A 22,083-nucleotide genomic window follows, 5' to 3' on the forward strand; every position below is an offset into this window, starting at 1 on the left:
TCCCCACATGGAGGAAAGGCATCTCCACACCCAGCCAGCGTGGGCCGGGGATTTGCATGAGCAGCAAGCCACACTGTCACTGATCCGCTTTTAATTGGGTGTGACGAGGAGAACTTTGGAGCCTGGGGGGAGCAGGGGAGGCGTTCGGGGGTGAGTTACTCTGGGTGGAAGGGGGGTGGGGGGGGGGGGCGAGACAGGTTGCTTTGAGAGAGAACACAGTGTTGTGTACAGTAAAATCCAGTTCAAAAAATTAATTGTGGTGAGTAATTGCTTGTAAAGGTCAACTGTTGCTCTATATAGAGTCTCTGTTCCTGTTTTATGTACAGGATATTTTCCAGTATTTCAGACTCTTCTGTCTCCCTGCAGAGCTGTCTCCGGGCCTGGCGGCACTGACGGTGGGCTGTGACTCGGGGAATCTGGGCTCCCTGTCCAGGGTCCAGCTGCTCCTCCTGGACCGCCCGATGCCCGAGACCCTGCTGAGCCCCTTCCCTCCGGAAGAGGAGCTCTCACCGCTGCAGGACTGGTCCGATGTCAGGATGCAGAAGGAGCAGGGATTGAATTCAGGAGGTAAAGCTCTTCATGAGAAAGGTGTAAAGAGAAATTGAGAGCAACTTATAATAACGTAAAAATGAAAGCCCATTTTTTAAAACATAATAAAGAAAATGATCTTGCTACAATATCACCCAAAACACAATAACATAGATGTTTTTTTCCCCTAAAAAATACAATTTGAGCAATTAAAGTTTTCTTTCTCACTATTGAACTTTGTTATTCAGTCTAACATTTATTTGTGTCCTTATGAAATATTTTTTTGTGATTTTATTCACAGTATTTCATCGTTGACAGGCAATCTCAGTTCTCAGTTCAGTTGACAAATCTCTCTTGGCAGTTTGAATGAGGTCGTTTGATAAGCAGAAACCGTCAACTTTAAAACAACGTGCAGTCAGACAGGTGTGTGTGTGTGTGTGTGTGTGTGTGTGTGTGTGTGTGTGTGTGTGTGTGTGTGTGTGTGTGTGTGTGTGTGTGTGTGTGTGTGTGTGTGTGTGTGTGTGTGTGTGTGTGTGTGCGTGTGTGTGATGTAAAATCCCAACATTGTAGGCCGTCTTTGAGAGTAAGCGATGCCTTTATGGCTTCGAGCGGCTTTTCTTTTAATGAGCACGATACCGCCTCTCCTCTGCTCCCAGGCATGCCGCTGCGAGCTTTAACTGCCTTCACCTGAAGGTGTGGCCGCTCAGAGGATGGGGTTTACAGGGATATCACGGTGTGCCATATTCATAAAGATCAAACCGCAAAAGTGGATCATTAACTGGGAAAGTCCGACCAAGATATCCGGAGACACTTAGAACCAAGCGGTGCTTACATAAGAGAGGATAAGAAACTGAGACGAGTGTGTGCAGAAAAACTATTCAGTATAGCGCCTGTCGTTTATAGGCTGATAACATGAGATAAAAACTGTAGACGTTTAAAGGTTCAGTGCAACCACAATACATCTCTCACTTTGAGATATGCAGATGGTTTAGGGTTTATTTATCCAGGTTTTAAGATAGGTTGCAGAGATTTATCACCAATTCCATTGAATATTGACTCTGTCAATTCATCTAAAACCAATGTGAAAGAAAAGTCCAGGGACTGATTTTTAGTTCTTGTTTGTTAATCCAAAAAGTTTTCATGATTTGCAAATAGAAAAAGCTGATGCTCTGGGTTAAGAAAATGGAGAAACTCTTCGATTATTTGTTGACCTTTTTACAAGTGTCCTCAGGCTGGAATAGAAGCCAGGACATTGCTGTAATTGTTTTTGCACTGATGGCAAAAAAGTGTCAGTATACTAAAATTGTTTTTCAGATGGCAAAAGAGCGTCACAGAAAATTCCCACAGTTTTCCAAGGTTGGACAAACAACTTCAGCAACTCTCAGATACCTTAAAGTCAATACTCAATGAACAAATGTGATAATCATCCAAACCATTGGCATTTCATTTAGCGCCATTGTATCGGCATAGCTGCAGAAATCTCTGTGGCAAATATCTCAAAAATAAAACGAAATCCATATGCCTGTCTAGATTTCACCAGAATTGTTAAATGTTTTTTTTTTGGTAGAGGGAAATTTGATAACCACAGTGATTTGGTGTTATTCAACATCTGTGCCCCCCATGTTTCAAACTAAATCTGTCTTTCCATCTCTCTGTTTCTCTGGAACAATGTTTGCACCTGGAACACGTCTGTAGACAGGTGCTGCTCCAGGGTTTTGTGGCTCTGTGTTTAGCCATTATTTGCTCAGAGGTTAAAACCATAATTGAAGCTTATACTTGACATTACTCATATCTGTGCACACACTCAAGTACAAAAGATAAGTGCAGCTTGGTGTGCGCCGGGGCTAACACTTGTGTACACACATGCACAGGAGAACGCCTGCCTGCCGACACCGCCACTGCAAACACACAAAACAGCTTCCTCTCCTTTTAGCCTGACGCTGTCTCCTGTGTGGCTTTGTCAGGTGTACTGAGGTCCCTTACAGCTGGCAGCATCTCTGAAAGGTGTGACTCTGCAGGGAAAGTCCAGGAAAACAAATCGGTGAGTGCCGCTGCCCCTTGTGAAACCGCTTTTCACTCTCTACCCCCCTCCTCCGTTCATCTATCAGATTTCCTCCAAACGCAGGACGTCTCCTTGTCGTGAGCAAACACTAGACCTTGGAGAATCAACTCCTATCACACAATAACCTCAAACCTGCCGCACACTGCCACACAAAGACCCCCTTTTAGGAACCTTTACTGGCATGCATTTATAACTGTCGTTCCAGTAAAGCGAGCCAAATTGTTGTTGATAATTGAGACACAATATAACAGAGGGCATGCGGCGTGCAGCAGGTGTGTGGTTAATCAGTCACGGGCTGCAGGAGTTGGTAGGGGTGGGGTGGGGGGGCGACTGTACAGAAGCAGGCAGGCTTTTACACCAGCTCATTGCAGGGGGGGTTCACTCAGCTCAATGCTCGGCACGGAAGGATTCTTTCAGAGGATGCACCAGCAGTAGGATCAGACAGGGGCTGAGGGGTGAGAGGTCAGGGGGGCAAACAGGGCCAATGCATGCTGCGCTGCAGTGGAATGGACGCAGGTGCTCCACGTGATATACGATTAATCTCCCCTTTATGACGAATGAGAGAGGGCCCCTGAAAAGCATGAATGAGACTCATAAGCCCCCTGCAATTATGTCAAACCACAATGACGGGCTGGAGTGCTCAGAGCAGGATTCATACCAACATTTGCATAATGCACCTCACTGAAGCAAGTATCAACACACTGGATTATTTATAAAGAAGAGAAACTGATGAACCAGGGGCATGTATGAGATGGGGAGTGGGAGGAGCTGCTGGTTCTTGGTCAGGCTAAGGAATATTTGTTATGTTCTTTGAAACCCTCGATGATCTGCAATATAGAGACTCAGGAAAAAATGGTTGGCATGAGAGAAAATAAATATATATATACAGTTTATACATATGCAGAGTCAGATAGGTAGATTGCTACTCAAGGATTTAAGAATCATTCATTTTCATTCAGGGTCGCGCAATGAAAAGTCCATTAATGCACAATACAAAATTGTCTTGTGCATTTCTGTAATTTATCTGCAGAACATTGGACACAAACAAAATTAAAGGCAGGCCATGGTCCATTATGGTTTAACACTTGCTACAGGTTCAGTCTGTCTTCTTGCAGGATCGGTCTGACGGGGGTTCTGGGTCCCCATCATCATGGATCATAGATCTGAGTCCATCCTGCAACATGTTCACATCCACCTATCCTCCCTCCAATCCAGGTACTGTATCCCTTTAACCTACCTAGAGAAACTGTCTCTTGATCTGTGTGTGCTGCTATGAAATATCGCCTCTGTTAAAACGCTGTCTTTAGAGCTTTTGACAACAATAGTTAATCAATACAAGAGCCCCTCTTCACCATTAGCGTCTGATCCAGTAAAAGCCCACTCAGTCCCGTTCAGCTCTGGTTTTGGAGGAGCCATTGTTTCCTCACTGTCAGCGCTGTGTTTGGTGTTCCCTCGCCTCCGGTACACTTAAGCCCGCTAATCCTTGCTAGGGCCAGCTGGCTCGCAGTATCACCTATACCTGTGTGGCCGGCTTGTGTACACTCATGAATGATGGTTCATAGGAAGCGCTTACTGTACGGGCCACAAACACTGGAAAGCTGGCAGCCAAACGCAGGAAAGATGTTGCTGACGTACCACATGGAAGTGGAGAGCCATTCTTTAGCTCAGGGGTGTCAAACTCTATTTCACTAAAGGCCACGCTAGGACTTGAGAATCACATCAAGGGCAATAAATATATATTTTATTGGCATTCTTTCATTTAAATGTAAAGAAATCAGATGCTGTTAAACTGAAAAGTTGCTATGCCATCATAGCATTTAGTCAAGCTAATATGATGCATCAGTGTTGGTAAATAACATTTACAGCCACCACACATATTTGCTTTGGATTTATGTTGAGCCAAACTCTATTAAGAACCTAAACAAACCAAAATTAGCAGATTTGCTCCTAGGGCCTTGAGTTTGTCACATGCTTTAGCTGATAGCTGTGTCTTTTTCCTCCCATCTTCATTAGACCACATCTGTCAGACTTGTATCTCTCGCTGGTGAATCACTCCAGTATCAGTCATTGCCCTGTATCGCTAATGGTCCGTGCTCTGCTTTGTTCCTCGAGGATATTACAGATACATCCATCATGTCCAAGATTGATATGTCTGAGGGCCAAGCAGCAGCTAACCGTTTAGGACAGAGGCTCTGCGATCTGTCTTTCTAATCCAACATCGCTTATGTCAAGTTTCAAGGCTTCTAAACTTAATGATTGTATTGCTCAGTTATTTTTGGTGATAAAATACATCCAAGAGTGGAATTTTAAATCAGGCTGTGTTGTGGTAATCTATCTTTATATTTATATTATATTTTTAAAACATTTTGGAATCAGGGATCAAACTTTGTTCCTTCTTCACTGACCTCCTTTCGTCATATTTTATGTTTAAAAACGTTTGATACACTTTGATTAGAGTTTCCCCCGTTATCTCGATCTGTACTGGTCCCTTCTACGACAACAGCCTTTTTCTCCCCTTTGAGCCTGGCAATTGCGAGCAGCTAGAAACACTTTTCCTCTTTGGTAGACACTTAACACGACTCGGTTAGTTTGAGCCCATTAGAGATTTAAATTCAAGGTCAAGACTTTCCGCCTAAACATAGCAATTCAGATATTTCCAAAACAATATCACAGACCCTTGAAGGCCTTATGCAGTGTCTCGGCTCGTCTGGTTAGATGGTCAACAATAACTGTTGCAACTTAATACTGTACAGCTTAAGGGGTGCCTGGATCATCGCATCACAGGAAAATATTAGTTTCCAGGGCTGCTGAAAGATGATCTCCACCAATTTAAAGGTCAAAACCACTTGACTAGTCATAGCAATTATTACTTATCCGGTCAAAGCAGTAGCTATATTCATATACTGTAGAGGCCTTTTTACTATTCTGTGCAATATGTTTCTTGATTCCTTGTGTGACCATGCCTCTGTCATCCCTGTAACTAGGAATGAGCTTTATATGTTCGAAGTGTTTCTTCATTAGGGAGAATGATTGATTTATCAGCTTGTTAAATGAATACAATGTACATCCATTGTCATGGCACACAATGTTTTAAATTCCCTGCAGCTTTAAAAAGCTTTTTTTTCAGCTCCTTACGCATTTTACGACAAGGCTTTCCCTGTTTAACTGCCCAATAAGAATTAGGCAAACCTCGTCTAGGGAAAAAAAGATGTCCCTCAGAGGATGGCTTGTGTGCTTTGACCCTTTGTAGGCCAAAGGCATGGTCACACTCTATGTGGGGCAGAATGGATGGGTGGGGGTCATCAGCAGGGCGTGTAGAGGTCACGCCTGAGGTCACACCATCTCTTAAAGATGCCCAGTGTGTGGCATGTCTTTGTGTAGAAAGGTGAGATTTGGTTTCCCTGGAGGTGCGAGCAGTTCAACCTTTGAATAGATCTTCCTAGTAATGGAGGGAATGACCCCATCATGTCTCAATGTATATGAGACGGTTGAGCAAATGGGACTGAGACGCTGTTTGCATCTGGAATAGTTGATCAGTTCACATGACCAACTGCTAATTAATATTTAAATTTAGGGAAGATAGGTTGAAAATGTGTTTTTGTGTTGAAATGCCTGAAGTTCAGTTAATCATTTGGATTAGCAAAAATATCAAGAATTTGCTTTCCTTTAGTTGTATATCCTTTAGTTACTTAGTTATCCTTTAGTTATACATCAAATGAGTATGTATCATGTTGAAATTGGTCACTTGGTGAGACAAACCAACAGAGAATTACCTACTAACTTGATTCCAAATTGCCCTGGAGAGCATTTCACTGTCAACAACACCATAACAACTTCGTAATGGGTCAGTGTTGTGTGAACAGCATTGAAAAAGGCCTCTTTGGTAAAAAAAAAAAAAAAAGAAGCAATTTCAAGAGTTTTTTCCTCTCTTTTCACTTTCTGTGAAATATTGCAAACTAAACGATTAAAGTTGTACTTCTATGATTCATTATTGCAAGTTGGGGAAACTCACAACTAATTTCTTAACATTTTGGAAAGCTTCTCCAGAGTCACAGAAAACATTTTGCAATGGTCTCAAAGGGTGAGAAATAAACCTTGTCATGTCAACTGAGCATTGTGTTTGAATTCACCAGACTGACCCTTCCAGAAGAAGAAGAAAAAGAAGAAAGCTGACTTTAATATTACCCAAGAGGGTTCAGGTTTTAAATCATATTTAGTTATTTCATTTTTTTATGCGATGATAAACTATTTATCTGATGGCTGTTCAATTTCAATCAATTGCCCCCCTGTCTCTAAATATATCGTCAATTGTCGAGCAATCCTGAGATTAAAACACAACCAGGAATCAGCTGTGATTAGATGCTCCTGCTCCCCAGTGAGGCTCATGTTTAGACCTTTGTCCGTTTCTGCTCATCAGGAATTCATAGGTAGAGTAATCCCTCCCCTCATAATTGTTTCTTGACTGTTTCCCCGCTGCCCCGGTCACTCTGCCTTCACTCCAGTGTTTAGCATTCAGCTGCTACTAAAGATGTTAGCATCCAAATGAATGTAGCGATGTGCGTGGTCACAAAGAGCACTAATCTGAACTGACCCTGGTGGATTGTTCCAGAAAGCTGAGGAAGCTACGGGACAGATTAGCCTCCAGAAAGACAGATATGGTGCAAGCAGAGATTAGTCGTGTACTAAGCAAGGATCGTTTCCCCCACCAAAGGACCACACACTGACAGTGTAGCCATGTCACCATTGTCTCTAAGCCACCATCACTGTGGACTCATTGGCTATTGTCTCTGAAATCCTCCAGCGTTTCCCCAAAAACCCGGACTCAAGCCCTTTGATTGGCACTTGTCAGGGCTGATAGAGAGAGTGACGTGTTGGGAAAGGCTTCGATAAAGGAGCCCTGAAAGGAAAATCCCCTCCCCATGAATAATAAATTGGTGAGGATTTTCCTTTTTACTCCACCCCATTTCTATGCTCCCATTCTTCCATCAGATAGAGGAGTGAAAGCTCTGGGTGGCATCAGTGAATAGCCTCTGCACGCTGATTGTCTCGCTGATGCTCATCCCTTTCCCAAACATTGGAAGAAAGAGATACAAGTCCGACCTTCTTGCCTCTGCCTGGTGCGCTGGATGGTAAAGGGCAGGCAGTGTGTGTGTAGCAGTGAATCGGACGTAGGGTGGGCAGTGTGTGTGTGTTTATTGTCCTTGCCGGCCTTTTCGAGATCAGCGAGGGGATTTGACTCGGCCGCTCGCAGCCAAATCCAGCTATCTGCTGTGTTCAGATGCTGCTGTTGGTATGGTAACCTGCTCTGTGTGTTTTAACTGGGCTCTTGTTTCCAGCTTTAACTGACCAGTAATCACTGCTGAGCATTCATGGATTAGGCCGCGGTGGAGGTTAGGATAGGAGGGTTTCAAAAGAGGGAAATCAAATCCGGAATAATTTGAGTTGCGATTTTAACCTGCTTTAAATTGTACATGACAAGATCTGTTTTGGATTTTTACCAGTGCGAGAAGACAAATTGTACAGTTTTTTCTGTCAGTTGTTAATTGATCCAGAAACTATTCCCTTTTACTTGATTAATCCTTAGGGTCATTGTATTGAGAAAAAACTCCAAACATTTGATGCAAAAAGCTTCTGACGTGAGAGAAATGAGTTGTTCTTCTCTGTTTAATGTCTGCCAAATGAATAGCATTGGATTCCCTTTCTTTTTATCAGACAGAACAACCAATGTGAAGGTGTCACTTTGGAGAGCTCAACACAATACAACCAAAGAAAAAAGGAAGACGTCTTCACCGGTCTGACACTCAAGTACTGCATATATAGAAAACCCAACCAAATACAGAAATGCTGCAAGTTGAACAAGTTTACAACAGACACTAAAAACTGAGTTATCCTCTTTGATTGTGGCTCAAGGGCTGTGTCGAATTTGCATACGGACATGCTTTTCATACTAGTTTTGAAGTAGAATTACACGGCATAGTATGTGGATGTTGTGTACGTGAGAAAAAGCTCCTATGAGTACTTAAGAAGCAGAAGTATGTGGCGAAAACTTACTGCACCAACTTAACTGCCCCACAATGCATTCTAATTTGTAAAACTTTCAATCAATCAGTTGTAAAATCCATAAACATATCAATATAAAAATCTAAGTAAAAGAAAAAGATTTCGATTTATGAAAAACTGTTTCTTCCCATTTGTCCTAATTTCATGGAAGATATCCTAGACATTTACTTTATGTTGCATACGAAAAGACATTTGGAATTTCCTGTCAAAAGATGAGTGCATTTGTCATCCCGTCGTCTGTTTTGGTGACATTGAGACGTGTGCAGGACGTGGAGGCGGGTGCGAGCGTGTGATTATGTGCAGCCTGGTGGAAGACGGCCTGTCAAATGAAACATGGCTGCATCAATCTGGGCTGCTGACCTCTGTGCGCTCGCTGGCGGGATAAATGAATCCACTCCACCATGTGGGGAAGCCTCAATGAATCTGCTGCCTGTCAGCTCCTCCACCGGTCAAGCTTTCGCCTCCTTATAAATGAAACCATAACAAAATTTGAATTATCGCTCATGCGCATACACAAGTGCCACTCACATTTGCAAAAGTAACAGGAAGAAAAAAGTCCAACACTCTGAAGGAGACTGTTGCAAAACACAATCAAAGCCCTCCTTAAGCTCAAGTCTGCATTGCTGGCTCTTTGTCTCGGCGCTGCTACACCTAGAAGTGTATTCTGTGGACTTTATACTCACAGATAATGGGACTCTTAATTGGCTGTTTAAGTTTCAGGGAGGGCGTCCGTTCCTTAGTGAGACCCTGAAAGGGCTGAAGGGAAATGTGACTGTGGCATTTAGGAGAACAATGTGATGAGAATTAGTGTTTGTTAAAGGAACTGAAACTTAAACTGAAGGAACTTAAAGGAGCTGAAAAGTTTTCAGGGCTAGTGGCTACCTACATCCATGTGGACGACCATGAATACAGATGTGTTTCTCTTGTTCAGGACAGTATTGATAACCCCTGGGCGATGCAATAAGAAAAAAGACTGCTAGATGCAACACTATTAGATTTCTTAATGTATTTTATGCTGTATCTCTCCGCCTCAGATTCAGATGAAGGGGGCCCAACCGATGAGGAGTCCAATTATCCTGGACGGGGGGAACAAGTCGAGTCCTCTGACGGAATAAGGAGGCCCGGGAGTCTTGACATCAGAACTGAGGAGATACACAGAAGGATGGAGGAGAGGAAAACAAAGGTGCTGAGCATGCTTTCCAAACTGCAGGACGAAACACCTCGTCAGCAAAATAGCAACAAAGGTCACTCCAACTTTGAGGACTGTGAGTTTGTTACATTATTATTACATGGTTATTTATTGCTTACTCAAAAGTGTGTCCATTTTAAACCCTCTTCCTATGTTTTTAATCATATTCCTTGAAGCTTAGATGTTTTGAATTCTTTAAATGGTCACATCTTTACATTTTTCGTACTGGTTTTGCAAAACATCTGCTCATATTCGTGCATTAAATGAGACATGACAAAGCAAAACAAACCTTTTTAGACCTTGCGTAGACTAAATCAGATTAAACCTTTTAGTAAACCTATTGACCTTAACCTGTCTTACATGTGTAAACCCAGATCTGGCCGCACTCCAGAAGACAGTTAGCTGATAAAACCAAACTAAATATACGGAAACTGCCACATTAGGTTGCAACACTTCTGTCTTTCTTCTCCCAGTGTTGATGCCTCACAGGCTATTTCAGTCAAATTTAAATAATACTGAACATGGGAAGTCATTTTTCAACCTCTAGCCACCGCAAGTTTAAACAACCTCTCTTATTTCATAAAAGTATTATTTGGAAGGCTTCTGGGATTTGTTCATAACTATAGGCTAATTAAGACTCCTGCACCAATCAAACAAGGCGCTCGCTGATTCATTCAAACATTCCCTTTTTCATTTTCAATATTTATTTTGTAGGAATTGTTACTAAATCCCGGGTTCTCCTTCTCAGCCATGTTTGAAAGCTGGTTCTCTCTGCTTGCCAACACTCTTCTTTGCCCCGTGGTTCAAACAATAGACCGTGGAGGGAAAAACACACCAACACCTGACACTTTTACAAATACTCCTCTCGACTCTAAAAATGTCCCCCTCAATTACAACACTTGATTTTTTTTTTTAGAATTGCCTTTTTTTTTGCAAGCAGGACTTTAGCCAGGAGTTCTCCAGTTTCCCTCAAGTGCCTAATTTCTGGCTTCACAGCCTTTGTGAAAGCGCTGGGGCTGGTGAGTCCGACAATAAGCATCCACACCTCGGGTCAAGGCTGAGGGGCCGGCCTCTGCAGGGGTCAGTCAGGTTAGGGTCCTCCCAGTGAGTGCTCGGACCATGAATGGGACTGATTGGACTGGTTTGTTCAGACGGTAATCAAGCAGGATGAAGAACCCTGCAGCTGTTCTCAGGTTTCTACAGCAAGGTTATTACTATTGGAAGGCTTTTGTTGTGTTACAGGAGTATGGGCCTGGGTTAGTGTATGTCTGTCGGTGTGTTTGTCTAACAGCCAGGTTGTTTTAGAATGTCAGCTTCTGGTTTAAAGTTAGAGAATTAAGTGAACAAAAATGCACAATTACTCAGGATGGGATGCAATCTGTTGATGGATCCATTACTTTGGTACAGACTGGAACATCTATTGGATGGATTGCCATGAAGTATGGAAAATATATTCTATTCCTCAGAGGATGAAAGGACTTTGTGGAATTTTTGACTTTTTCTCTATCTGTATCTGGTTGATATTGGTGGATTTCAGTTTAATCTAGAACATAAAGTTTCATTACCACTTTACAGTACAATTTGGTTCAGACATTTATTTTCCCATCTGGCGAAAAACTGTAAGTTTTTTCAGTGCCATCTTTATGTTTATACAACTGTAACGTTAAAGACACTCCCATCAGCCTCAGCAGTACTTTGTGTTGAATAATCAGCAACCATTAGCACGCTTAACTAGTGAAGTGAACATGGTAAACAATAAACCTGCTAAACATCAGCATGATAGCATCCTTTGTTAGATATGTTTTCTCATGCCTATTAATTATAAACTTTGCTAAGATGTTTTTGGGAGTTCCTCATAACACTTGAAGTACAAGGACAATTGTCAGTGTGTGTTTTTTTTGTGTGGTGCCCTTCAGAGAAAGACTCACTGACTGCTTGTGTTGATGGGTGTGGTGTATTTCCAAGCTGTGTCCTGGTACAATCTGTCATTATTCACCATTGAATATTCCCCCGGGTGCTTTTGTTTTATTGTGTGAGTCTCAGAGCAAGCATGTACACACACCTGTAGTTTGTGTTAGCACAAAAGTGTTTGTGTGTGTGTGTGTGTGTGTGTGTGTGTGTGTGTGTGTGTGTGTGTGTGTGTGTGTGTGTGTGTGTTTGTGCTGACTAGCTCTTGTGTAGACACTTGTAACTGTGGTCCTCATTAGGCTGTGAAAGGGCCTAACTGGTCATAATTGTCCCTTTTTCGGTCCAACGCTGAGCACTTGCCAAAGGCTTCCCAAAATAGAGAATCCCCCCTCACACACCCATGGACACACTCACCCAACGCTAACTTCCTGTTCCCTGCCGCCATCCATCCATTCAACTCTGTGACCCTCCAGGTTGTCATCAGTCAGCGGTCGCTGCCATGGGGCTCGTGTCTGGAGTTAACAGAGAATATTTACATAAGCACAAAGAGCAGATGAGCTGTGTGTGTGTGTGTGTGTGTGTGTGTGTGTGTGTGTGTGTGTGTGTGTGTGTGTGTGTGTGTGTGTGTGTGTGTGTCCCAAAAATGACAAAGAGAATAAAAATCACTTTCTAATCTTCAGTTTCTGTATATGTATTTCCTATTTTCCCAGTGATTTGAATTCGCTCTGTTTTCAACAAACTTGTCTTCTCCAGTGTGTGTATTTGTGGATGTTTCATTTATTCTAACCCACAGTGGTTTATGTGAAATCTGCGCTTTTTTTTCTATTGCGGGCTGCTTGGAGACACATCGCTCTCACAAATCAGGTATGGTGGCCCATAGTGGTAATTCAATTTAAGTGCTTATTGTCCCTTTTTACCTGTGGTTCTAAGTTCTCATACCTAGATTTCGTGTTATACAGTTGTCATGGCAATATATTAAAAATAATTCACATCCTTAAATCTGAAATAAAAGGACATAGATTGTTTTAATCACTGATTTTTATTATAAGATTGTTTTAAACACATGATCGAAAAAACATGACATTTTAAATCAGAAATGTGTCATTTGTGAAGATAAAAGACAAAGTAAATAATTAGTAGACTTACATATTAAACAAAGACGAATGCACATAAAGTACATGATAAAAATAGGAGCAGCATTATGAAGAAAGTCATAACATTAATACATTGTAAAAGAGCTTTAATCAGTATTAATATAACGTATAAACAGATCAGGTGATCAGCTTTTACTGATCTTTTTATCTTCTTTCAGCTAGTTGTTTTGGTTTGCCATTTTATTCATTCCCTTTCCAAACTTTTAAATGTGACAGTTGTGTGCAGGCACAGGCTGATCGGACTGTAGGTGCGTGGAGTACAGGGCGACGCTGATGTCAAGTAGCTGTGGTCTCTTTTGTGTTTCCACAGAGCAGCAGCTAGCTTCTGTTAACCAGCGCCTGAGTGTGGTGTGAGGGACGCTGTGGGCTGCAGTCTCTGATGAATGTCAAGGTTGATACCAAACACCTGGCGGCCTTTAAGCCAGCCTAGTGTTGACCCCACCCACCTCTAGCCTATTTTCCACCTGTGGGCACAGACCAGGCCTAATTGATGTTGAAAAAAAACAAGAAAGATAAGTCGCTTGAAAGAGACATGAAGGGAGTTTACGGGTGTGTGTGTGTGTGTGTGTGTGTGTGTGTGTGTGTGTGTGTGTGTGTGTGTGTGTGTGCGCAGGGGGGGTTTCTTCTCTGCGTGTTTGGGTACAGTGCCTTTATGTAACCCCTGTTTGCTCAGCCTTTGGTCGGGAATACCTCTATGTATTTACCATCAGTCCAGAATGAGTAGGCAAACAAACAGCTTGCCTATTGATGAGCGGCGGCGTGGAGTATGCACGCTGTATTCACAAGAGAGAGAAAAAAGGATGGGGTAGAGGCAGAGAGAGCAAAGTAAATCTGTCAAAGAGTCTATTATACGATGTCCAAACAGAGAGCGCCCTCCACAATGGCCTTATTAATGGCACAATGTCAATGAGCGCCAGGCAATAATAGCAGATGATTTTGCTTTGTGAGGTTATCTCTGGAGATCTGGTATTGCAATAGATGATTTGGGCTCTCGAGGGCGTATCAGCGTGGATCTGCAGAAAGAGTTGATTGGGTGTGTGTGTGTGCAGTATGTTGTGGTTTGTGGTGAGGCCGATGGCGTGCAGCCAGACAGGAGTGTGGCCGCTATGGTGTCTTTGTTTGTTTTTCAGCCAGAGATGTAACCCCCCTTGAACACAAACACACACACACACACACACACACACACACACACACACACACACACACACACACACACACACACACTCCTCGTTCTTTTTGAAGAAAGTGAGTGGGAGGAGTCGTGTGTTCATGGAACAACAACAGCGCCAGCAGGAGAAGGCTGCAAACACTGTTTACCACTTCACATTGTGGTCGCCACTCACCAGCACACGCTCCCTATTGCACTCTGAATACTGATGTACCAGTCTTTGTAGGAGTCTGGATCTTTATAGTCATTTGCTGCCTTCCAATGGATGTTGTTAGATGTGACATCGTAAGTTCATGGACGTTAATGATGCCTACTAGAACTCATCGAAGACAATAAATTAGCAAGCTACTAAACAGGTAAAGTAATGCAGGAAATGCAAAGGCAATGGGACACAGGCAAAAAATTAGGCCCAGGGTAATATCAACATTTACCTCAGACATATTATACAATTAAAAATAAAAACTTTATATGACTATAAAAATAACAATATAATAACTTACCTTAAGGAATGTTAAGAGTCTGGAAACACTGAGAATCGGTTCCTTCATAAGCTGGGAATTGATGGAAAATACATTGATATGTCAGCTGACAGGTGCCTAGAAAGAGGCATTTACTCCCCAGTTGTAATTTCATGTTTTTTTGTTTTACAAAATGGAATAAAATACCAATTATTACCTCTTTAATGACAGAAAAATGTTCTTAAACACAAGCAAAAACAGATATCTTGAAAGTGGTCTCAATTCATTACTTATCACACAAACAATATAAACATTAGTGAGATTTTATAAATGTGTGAGAATCACTTTACTGTGACAAGTTCTCAGTTTACTTATCCTTTAATCTTAATCCTTTAATCTTCATAGGCTCAGTTAACTCTGTATGACATACATACTATACAACATAATAGCATCACACTTTTAGTAGAGCAGATAGAAAAAATAAAAGTAGCTCATTGATAAATTGATCATTTCCACTTCAGTGATGCGTATAGTATTTGTTGCAGGTGTTTATGCTTATACTCATATGGGTTGTCAGATTGCTTCATCAGTCTAGAAACCTGCTCCGTCACTCCTCCTGCACCTCCTGCTGGTCTGCAGGGCCTCTCCTGTAACGCTTTTATCAGATAAGATTTCGATCTTTACCTTTGATGTGGAGCATGTTCCGAACGCGCAACAACAGCTCATTCTATACTATTGTGAAATGATACGCTTGGCATGGTTCACAGGTCTGCTTTGGCACTCAAGACCTCTCACCTTCTTATATTACATCTCCACACATCACACTTGACGCCTTTGTCTTGCCGTGTTGAGGCATTATTTACAGCATCATCACATGTTTAAGGACTTAAAAGCATCCCACAGACCCATTTCTCATCGACCGGCTGAAAACCGTTTACACTCTTTTTATCTCTCTGTGTGAATGCTATTTGCTCTAAATTCGTGCTCTTAATCACATATTTTCGGGCCGAATATGTGGGACATGTTGCACTCTGACATTCTCCTGCTAATAGGAAAAGGGGTCACCTCCTCTCCACCGCTGAATGTGACCTTTGTTAAAGGAATTATGGGAGACTTTATACAGTTTGATGATGAGCAGAAACAAAAGTCTGGGATTAAGCGGGAAGAAGAGAAACAAACAAGTGAACTCGTTAAAAACACAATAGACCCCTGTGTGTGTGTGTGTGTGTGTGTGTGTGTGTGTGTGTGTGTGTGTGTGTGTGTGTGTGTGTGTGTGTGTGTGTGTGTGTGTGTGTGTGTGTGTGTGTGTGTGTGTGAGACACCATTTGACAAGTCATTTTTGGTTCATAAGTCCACAGTGTTTTATTTTGAATTAAAGCAGTCAGTAGAACTGTGTAATAATACTTTGAAAACTGGGTAATATTTGAGTATTTTTTTCCTGTTGTTTTAACACAAACAATCAACAAGAATTTTGCCCAAATTAAATGCTGTTAAAATGTATGATGTTACGTTTTTGGGTGTGAAAAGTCATCCAAACTACAATGACTGCAGCTAGCATCCATTTTTCCACGCAAGATAAGTCGTTTTTTAGGTTTATATGTAGCAGGAATATCTGAGCCGTTGCTAGGAGATTCAGCAGTGTTGCTAGGAGACATGCCTTTAACTTCCATGGTGACCTCCTGACTGGAGCTCCTCTTAGTTCCATAAAGCCTTTTAAAGTTGATACAAGATGTCTTTTAGACTTTTTTAAGAACGATAATGCTGGTTATGTTTGTGCCCATTATATGTCCCTTTACAAAATTCAACTTTCACAACTATTAAAGGTCATTTTTATTCATTGTTTTAATTTTCTATACTTTTTTATAACATTTCGGACAGCAGTGGAAGTTGTCCATTCAAGTTCCTCAGAGCCAAAAGTGATGTTCAGTTCATCTCAACTAACAAAACAGAAAGAAAGTTCGATTAGATTTCATCTAAAATGGAAAAAAGCAACAAATTCTCACATTAGAGAAGTAGATTACACATATTTTGGGCATTTAAGATTAAAGAACTGATTTAGACATCATGATAAATGTTTCAGAGGGTTATTTGATAATTCGCTCTTATGTTGCTTTTGACATTTTGGCCCACTAGTATTTCCAGTTTATTACTTTTGAGTCCTGCCCCGTGGAGAACACTAATTTAACTAATCGCTGCATTTAAACGTTTTCTTTTCCTGTACAAAAACAAACCAAATATGAAATGTTTGTTGCCAGCTTTCCATATGTTGTTACTCAGAGCTACGGTCAATTTCCAGTTGTACCAAAAAAAAGCATTACAAAAGGAAAGATAAATCATAAACAGATGACTACCAATAGTTGTCAGAGGAGCAGTCAGCAGTGTTTTTCATCTGTCAGCTGCAGACATTGAAAATGACGTCCAAGTGTGTGTTAAATGAGTTGTGACCCGCGGCTGTTTGCAGACCGGTGCAGGAGCCGCGGTTCTGCAAGAGAAAAGGAACAAAACAGAAAAACAAACGCCAGTGAAAGAGTGAACCTCCCTGCTCATCATCATCATCATGGCCCCATTCTTCGTCTCTCAATTGCAACTGAATCACCTCGGTCTCATTACAGATTATGGCCTCAACAGAGTGACTCTCCCCTTTCTCTCTCCTCTCTCCACACAGTCCTTCTCTTGATTAACATTTTCTGCTAGGCTTCACACCAAAGGCACAACCTGTGCGCTTTAAAGGCAGGGTGAAAAAAAAGCCATCAAGCGCTGGAGTGGAATCAGATAAGGCTATCAGGCAGGAGGCTTTACTGCCTCCGCTTTGTCCTGCTCCTCCACCCGCCCTCGCTTCCTCCCTCAATCTCTCACTCCACTGCACCTTTTGTCCGGCTGATTCCCTGACGGAGTGCTCCCTTCAGTCAGGACCCCCCCGACCTCCACCACTGCACTTTGTGTGTGTGTGTGTGTGTGTGTGTGTGTGTGTGTGTGTGTGTGTGTGTGTGTGTGTGTGTGTGTGTGTGTGTGTGTGTGTGTGTGTGTGTGTGGGACTGATGTTGAACTTCCTTACACTCTTCGTTCAGCACTTACTCTTCACTTTAGTTCAAAATGTAAAATCAAACTTTCTAAATATGTAAAGAACACCAAAAGCATGCTTTTCAGACACTCTTTCAAAAGATATCTTTGTGTATTTCTGTCACTTCATTTCTTGTCATTTATTGGCAGACATATATCCAGGTTAAATCAACATTTCTACAGTGAAAACACAATACATTCAATATAAAAATGGCCCTGTCATATAGCACACGCAAACCTGTCTAATGTCGGCCTGAACCCATGAACTGTCAGACAGATTGCTTGAGGAAGATGAAAACAAAACAAAAAACAAGTGAACTTGAAACTTTATGAATAACTACTAAAGACAATACAAGTGTACAGACATGTTCACGACCAACTGTACAATTTAAAGAAGAGCATATGTAGCAGTATCTGTTTACCATCAATGTATGTGTTTATCAGGTCAATTCCTAATCTGCAAAGTGACGTATGCACCAAATGGAAAGAAATCAAAGTATTGTTAGTGCAGATTCTCATAGCAGAGTCAAACAGTTGCAGCAAACTTTGGTTTCCAAAGTGGAAAACGCCGTCTCTCCAAAACATATTGAACAGGAAATACGTAACAGGCAAGCGACCGCCATCAGACAGGAAGGCTTTTGCATGCGACCTGGACCAGTGTTACAATTGGACTACTTGTAACAAGTAGTGTGTATTGCATTACGTTCTTTGAGAAACTTCCCCAACACTGATAAAATATATGTTTTTCTGTATCTGTGTTGCTGGCCCACCACTTCTAACTTTCCTCCAGATGGTCATTGAACCTCAGTTGTAAAAGAGAGAAGGTGGATCTATTCACTCTCACATAAGCTGCCATTTCACTTTAGCAAATTGACCGGTGCACTGATCCATCCAGCCACGGTGTCAATGTGTGTTGGTGTCTTTTGAAGAGCGAGGACTTAAAATCTGGGCCCATGCAGGCTTGGCAGCGGCTGCAGATCTGGGTCCTGCAGCCCCTTCTCATCACAGATATTTGCAAACAGATGCGTGAAGCAGACAGCAGGTTTTTTTGATCAACCAAGCTTTAACAAGTCAAGTTGACTAGATGCGAATGTAACATTTTGCATGTGAAAGGACGAGGCCGGAGAAGGCCTGGTTTCGATTAGGCCTAAGCTGATAAATGGCGGATTCAAACAGCCCCCTGCTATTGGGGAGAAACCCCAAAGGTCCAGGGGTTTAAGTCCAGACTGATATCAACTCTGTGACTCCTCTTTCTTCTCCAAACCAATGAATAGATTCATTATTCAGTCGACTCATTCTCATCTCCTAAATTGAAGTGGTAGCAGCTTAAAAGCCCCCATTTTCTAACCCCCTTCCTTTTTTTTCTCCAAGTCACTCTCCATCCCAAATTTGCCTACTGAAATATTCATGGATGTGGTTAGCCTCAGCTTGCTCCCCCTCGGGTAATCATTGTTTTTATATCCTAAATATTCATCATTTGAGGTAAAGAAAGCGCCTTTATTTAGCTTGTATGAAATAAAAAAAGGCGGTAATACAAGATTAAGTTGTAGTTGTTGAAAACGTAGGACTGCATCAATTCAATTAAAGATGAATTATTTTGCCAATATTTTTCTCAATTATTTATTTGGTCAATAAAATGTATAATATGATGTTTAAAATAGATGTAGATTAGATTATAATTGGTCTTCTTGTTGCTTTTTTTAAACATCTTTAAGATTCAGAATTACTTTGTAGTCACCATTTTTTTCTGTTCATGTGCTCTTCAGTTCCCAGAAGAAATTCCCTCAGAATAAATATTTTTTTCAATCTCTTGGATGCTGTGCCGCCATCATCTATTCATCTCAATTTCTTTCTTTATATAAAAAAAGAAAGACTCAGCAGCCAAGTGCCACTCTGCCCCCCCTTCATTATGGCCAACTGGACGCCTGTGAACCCCTCGCCCTGTATTGTCCACACTCCATGACCCTGGTGCGACCAGAGGAGAGAAATATTGCTCTAATCCACTCTGCACACACAGAGAAGCCTAATTCTGTTACTCAGGCTGAACCTCACTGTTGTGTATGGTATAAAATGTATCGCACAAATGAAATATTGCTCTTGTGCAGTCAGAAAGTCCAGTTTATCTGCATTCCACGATCTCTAAAGGTTGATCTTTGTCTTCTCTTCTGTTTGCAGTCGACTTTTTGGCAAAGTATTGCATTTTCAGTCAGGAGAAGCTGGCTGAATACAAAAGAGCTTTTGAAGCAGTAAGTGAAAAGGCTTTTAAACCCTTTTTATTCTTGATATTCTCTTTCACTCACTGTAATGTGTTGCACTCCCCTATTACGAGCGATGAGACTTTCGACGATGATGATGATAGGGCTTCAACCAACCATTATTTTCATTTTTTTTCTTAAACAATAAATACATTTTGGATCTTATATTGAGATTTTTTATTTTGTCTTTCTTTGCAGGAGGACAGTGATGGTGATGGCTACATCTCCTGCTTTCAGGTTCTACTTGCTCTTAAAAATATCATCCCACCAGAGCTGCTTTCTGATGAAGAAGAGATCTACGTCTACAGGGTACGCCTTACAGTATAATAGCAATACACACATTACATACATACACACACACACTGCCTGTTGACACAGTAACCAAAACGATTCATAAACCCACAAAGAAAAGATTGTTAATTGTCTTTTTGACAATTTTACATTACATTCTAAATGTTATTACAGAAATGTAATGAGTTCTAAGCTTTTACATGTCATGTATTGCATATAAATCAGACTGAATAGTCCTTTAAAAGGAAGTAACATTTGCAATGAAAATGTTAAACATGATTGGGTCTCTGTAACAGCATGCTAACATGTCGCTATTGAGCAGGTGAAATGTTACCATGGTCATCATCTGAGTGTGTTAGCATGTTAAAATTGGCTCAACAAAAAACAATGTAGTACATCTTAAGCTGATGGCAACGTGTTAGTTTTGCAGTCATGAAATTGGACAAGTCTTACGGTGCTATATTGCGCTATAGGTCAAGTCAGAGGATCACCCAAGTACAGGTAATCAGGAATGTGTGTACTAAGTTTCTTGGCAATCCATTAGGACTCAAAACCATAAATGCTAACCTCTTGTTGGGGCTCAAGGAAAGGTCAGCGCATCACCAAATCATCACTCATCTTCTGGGGATCATGAATCTTTCTACAAAATTTCATGGCATTCCTTCCAATACTTTTTGAGATATCTTAGTCCGAGCCAAGGTTCTGCTCTCTGTTTTAGATCCTGGAGATGGTGGACTTCAGAGTGACAGATGGGCTGGTGGACCTGAGGCTCTTTGCTGTGATTGCGAGCCTTGCACACAAAATAGCCACCATGGAGTAAGTGACCTTCAGCAGACACACTCTGAACTCCTCAATAAAGCAGGAAGACGAGTCCACGACCTGCCATAAATAAGAATAAGTGTGTGTGTACACACATTTGTTCCAGTGATTTTGTCGACGTGTGTGGTGCTCCATTTGATCCTCTTCTTCTTGCGTCTTCAAACGTTTCATACAGTATGACTTCAGAAGTCAAAGTCATGAGATTGGATGTGATGATAGCATATGCCTGAGCACTTTAAATAATGTTTTCTAGCTTTTCTAATGATATCTATTTTGTGAAGAACACATTTTTGGAATAGGTTTCATCAGGGAGTTTTGTTTAAAGTCTAACATTAAAAAAAGGCCTTTCTTTCTCTTGTGATTTTAGAAATAAATGTGCTTATTGGACTGGTGCTAAAACAAACCAAACATTTGATGAGGTATAAATGCATTTTTGTCCATTTTCTATTTTTTCTCATCAAAACAGTTAATTTAATAAAATATTCTTCAGATTAATTTATAATAATAATCCGTTGCAGCCCTACATTGAACCCAGAGCAGACAGAAAACATGATTCCATGTTGAACTCGACCTCAGCGTTGCAGTGTCTCTACATTATGACCCATATGCCGCAAATTCCCACACACATCGCTTTTTTTGCCTGAGGGTGTATAGCTTCCTACAGACAGGAGTGTGTGGAGCCAAGCCTGCTCTGGAGGTCTCTGAGGGTCAAAGCCTGCTGCCGAAGCCCTCACCCCAGAGTGAGAGCTCCCTCTCAGCGAGGATGGGGTCAGGGTCGTGGGTCCTCTGATTTACGGCCAGCCCTTTGTGTGCCGTATTAGAGGAGGACTGGAGACTGGCGCAGAGAGACCAGGGTGTCTGCCCTCTATGGAGGCAATTATAGTAATGATAATGAATGTCCATATTAAACCTCTTTCCACAAAAGTCCTTTTGGCAATTTAAATAATAATAAGAGAGAAGATCACGGTTCATAATGCCGGCTCCTATACAAGAAGAAAACAATAGCATCCTTCTGTCATCTCATCCCAACTGAACTAAATTGATCGTCTTACCTGTTTCAGTTAATCCTGTTGTCTCTAATCCTATTTAAGAAATGAGATGCAACAGTAGTTATATAATCAGATTTTCTGA

General features: G+C 41.5%; 1 protein-coding gene across 1 annotated transcript in view; it reads left to right on the forward strand.

The window, feature by feature from the left end:
* LOC134879515 (uncharacterized) overlaps nucleotides 1–22,083 on the forward strand; it is a 32,692-nt gene that overhangs the window by 4,591 nt on the left and 6,018 nt on the right. The window contains exons 3-9 of the mRNA XM_063906062.1: nucleotides 367–567; nucleotides 2,493–2,569; nucleotides 3,706–3,805; nucleotides 9,685–9,915; nucleotides 19,763–19,833; nucleotides 20,041–20,151; nucleotides 20,852–20,949. Of these exons, the coding sequence (XP_063762132.1) occupies nucleotides 367–567; nucleotides 2,493–2,569; nucleotides 3,706–3,805; nucleotides 9,685–9,915; nucleotides 19,763–19,833; nucleotides 20,041–20,151; nucleotides 20,852–20,949 (889 nt within the window). The remainder of the gene's footprint in view (nucleotides 1–366; nucleotides 568–2,492; nucleotides 2,570–3,705; nucleotides 3,806–9,684; nucleotides 9,916–19,762; nucleotides 19,834–20,040; nucleotides 20,152–20,851; nucleotides 20,950–22,083) is intronic.

The sequence above is a fragment of the Eleginops maclovinus genome, chromosome 17 (assembly GCF_036324505.1).
Source record: "Eleginops maclovinus isolate JMC-PN-2008 ecotype Puerto Natales chromosome 17, JC_Emac_rtc_rv5, whole genome shotgun sequence".
NCBI lineage: Eukaryota > Metazoa > Chordata > Actinopteri > Perciformes > Eleginopidae > Eleginops > Eleginops maclovinus.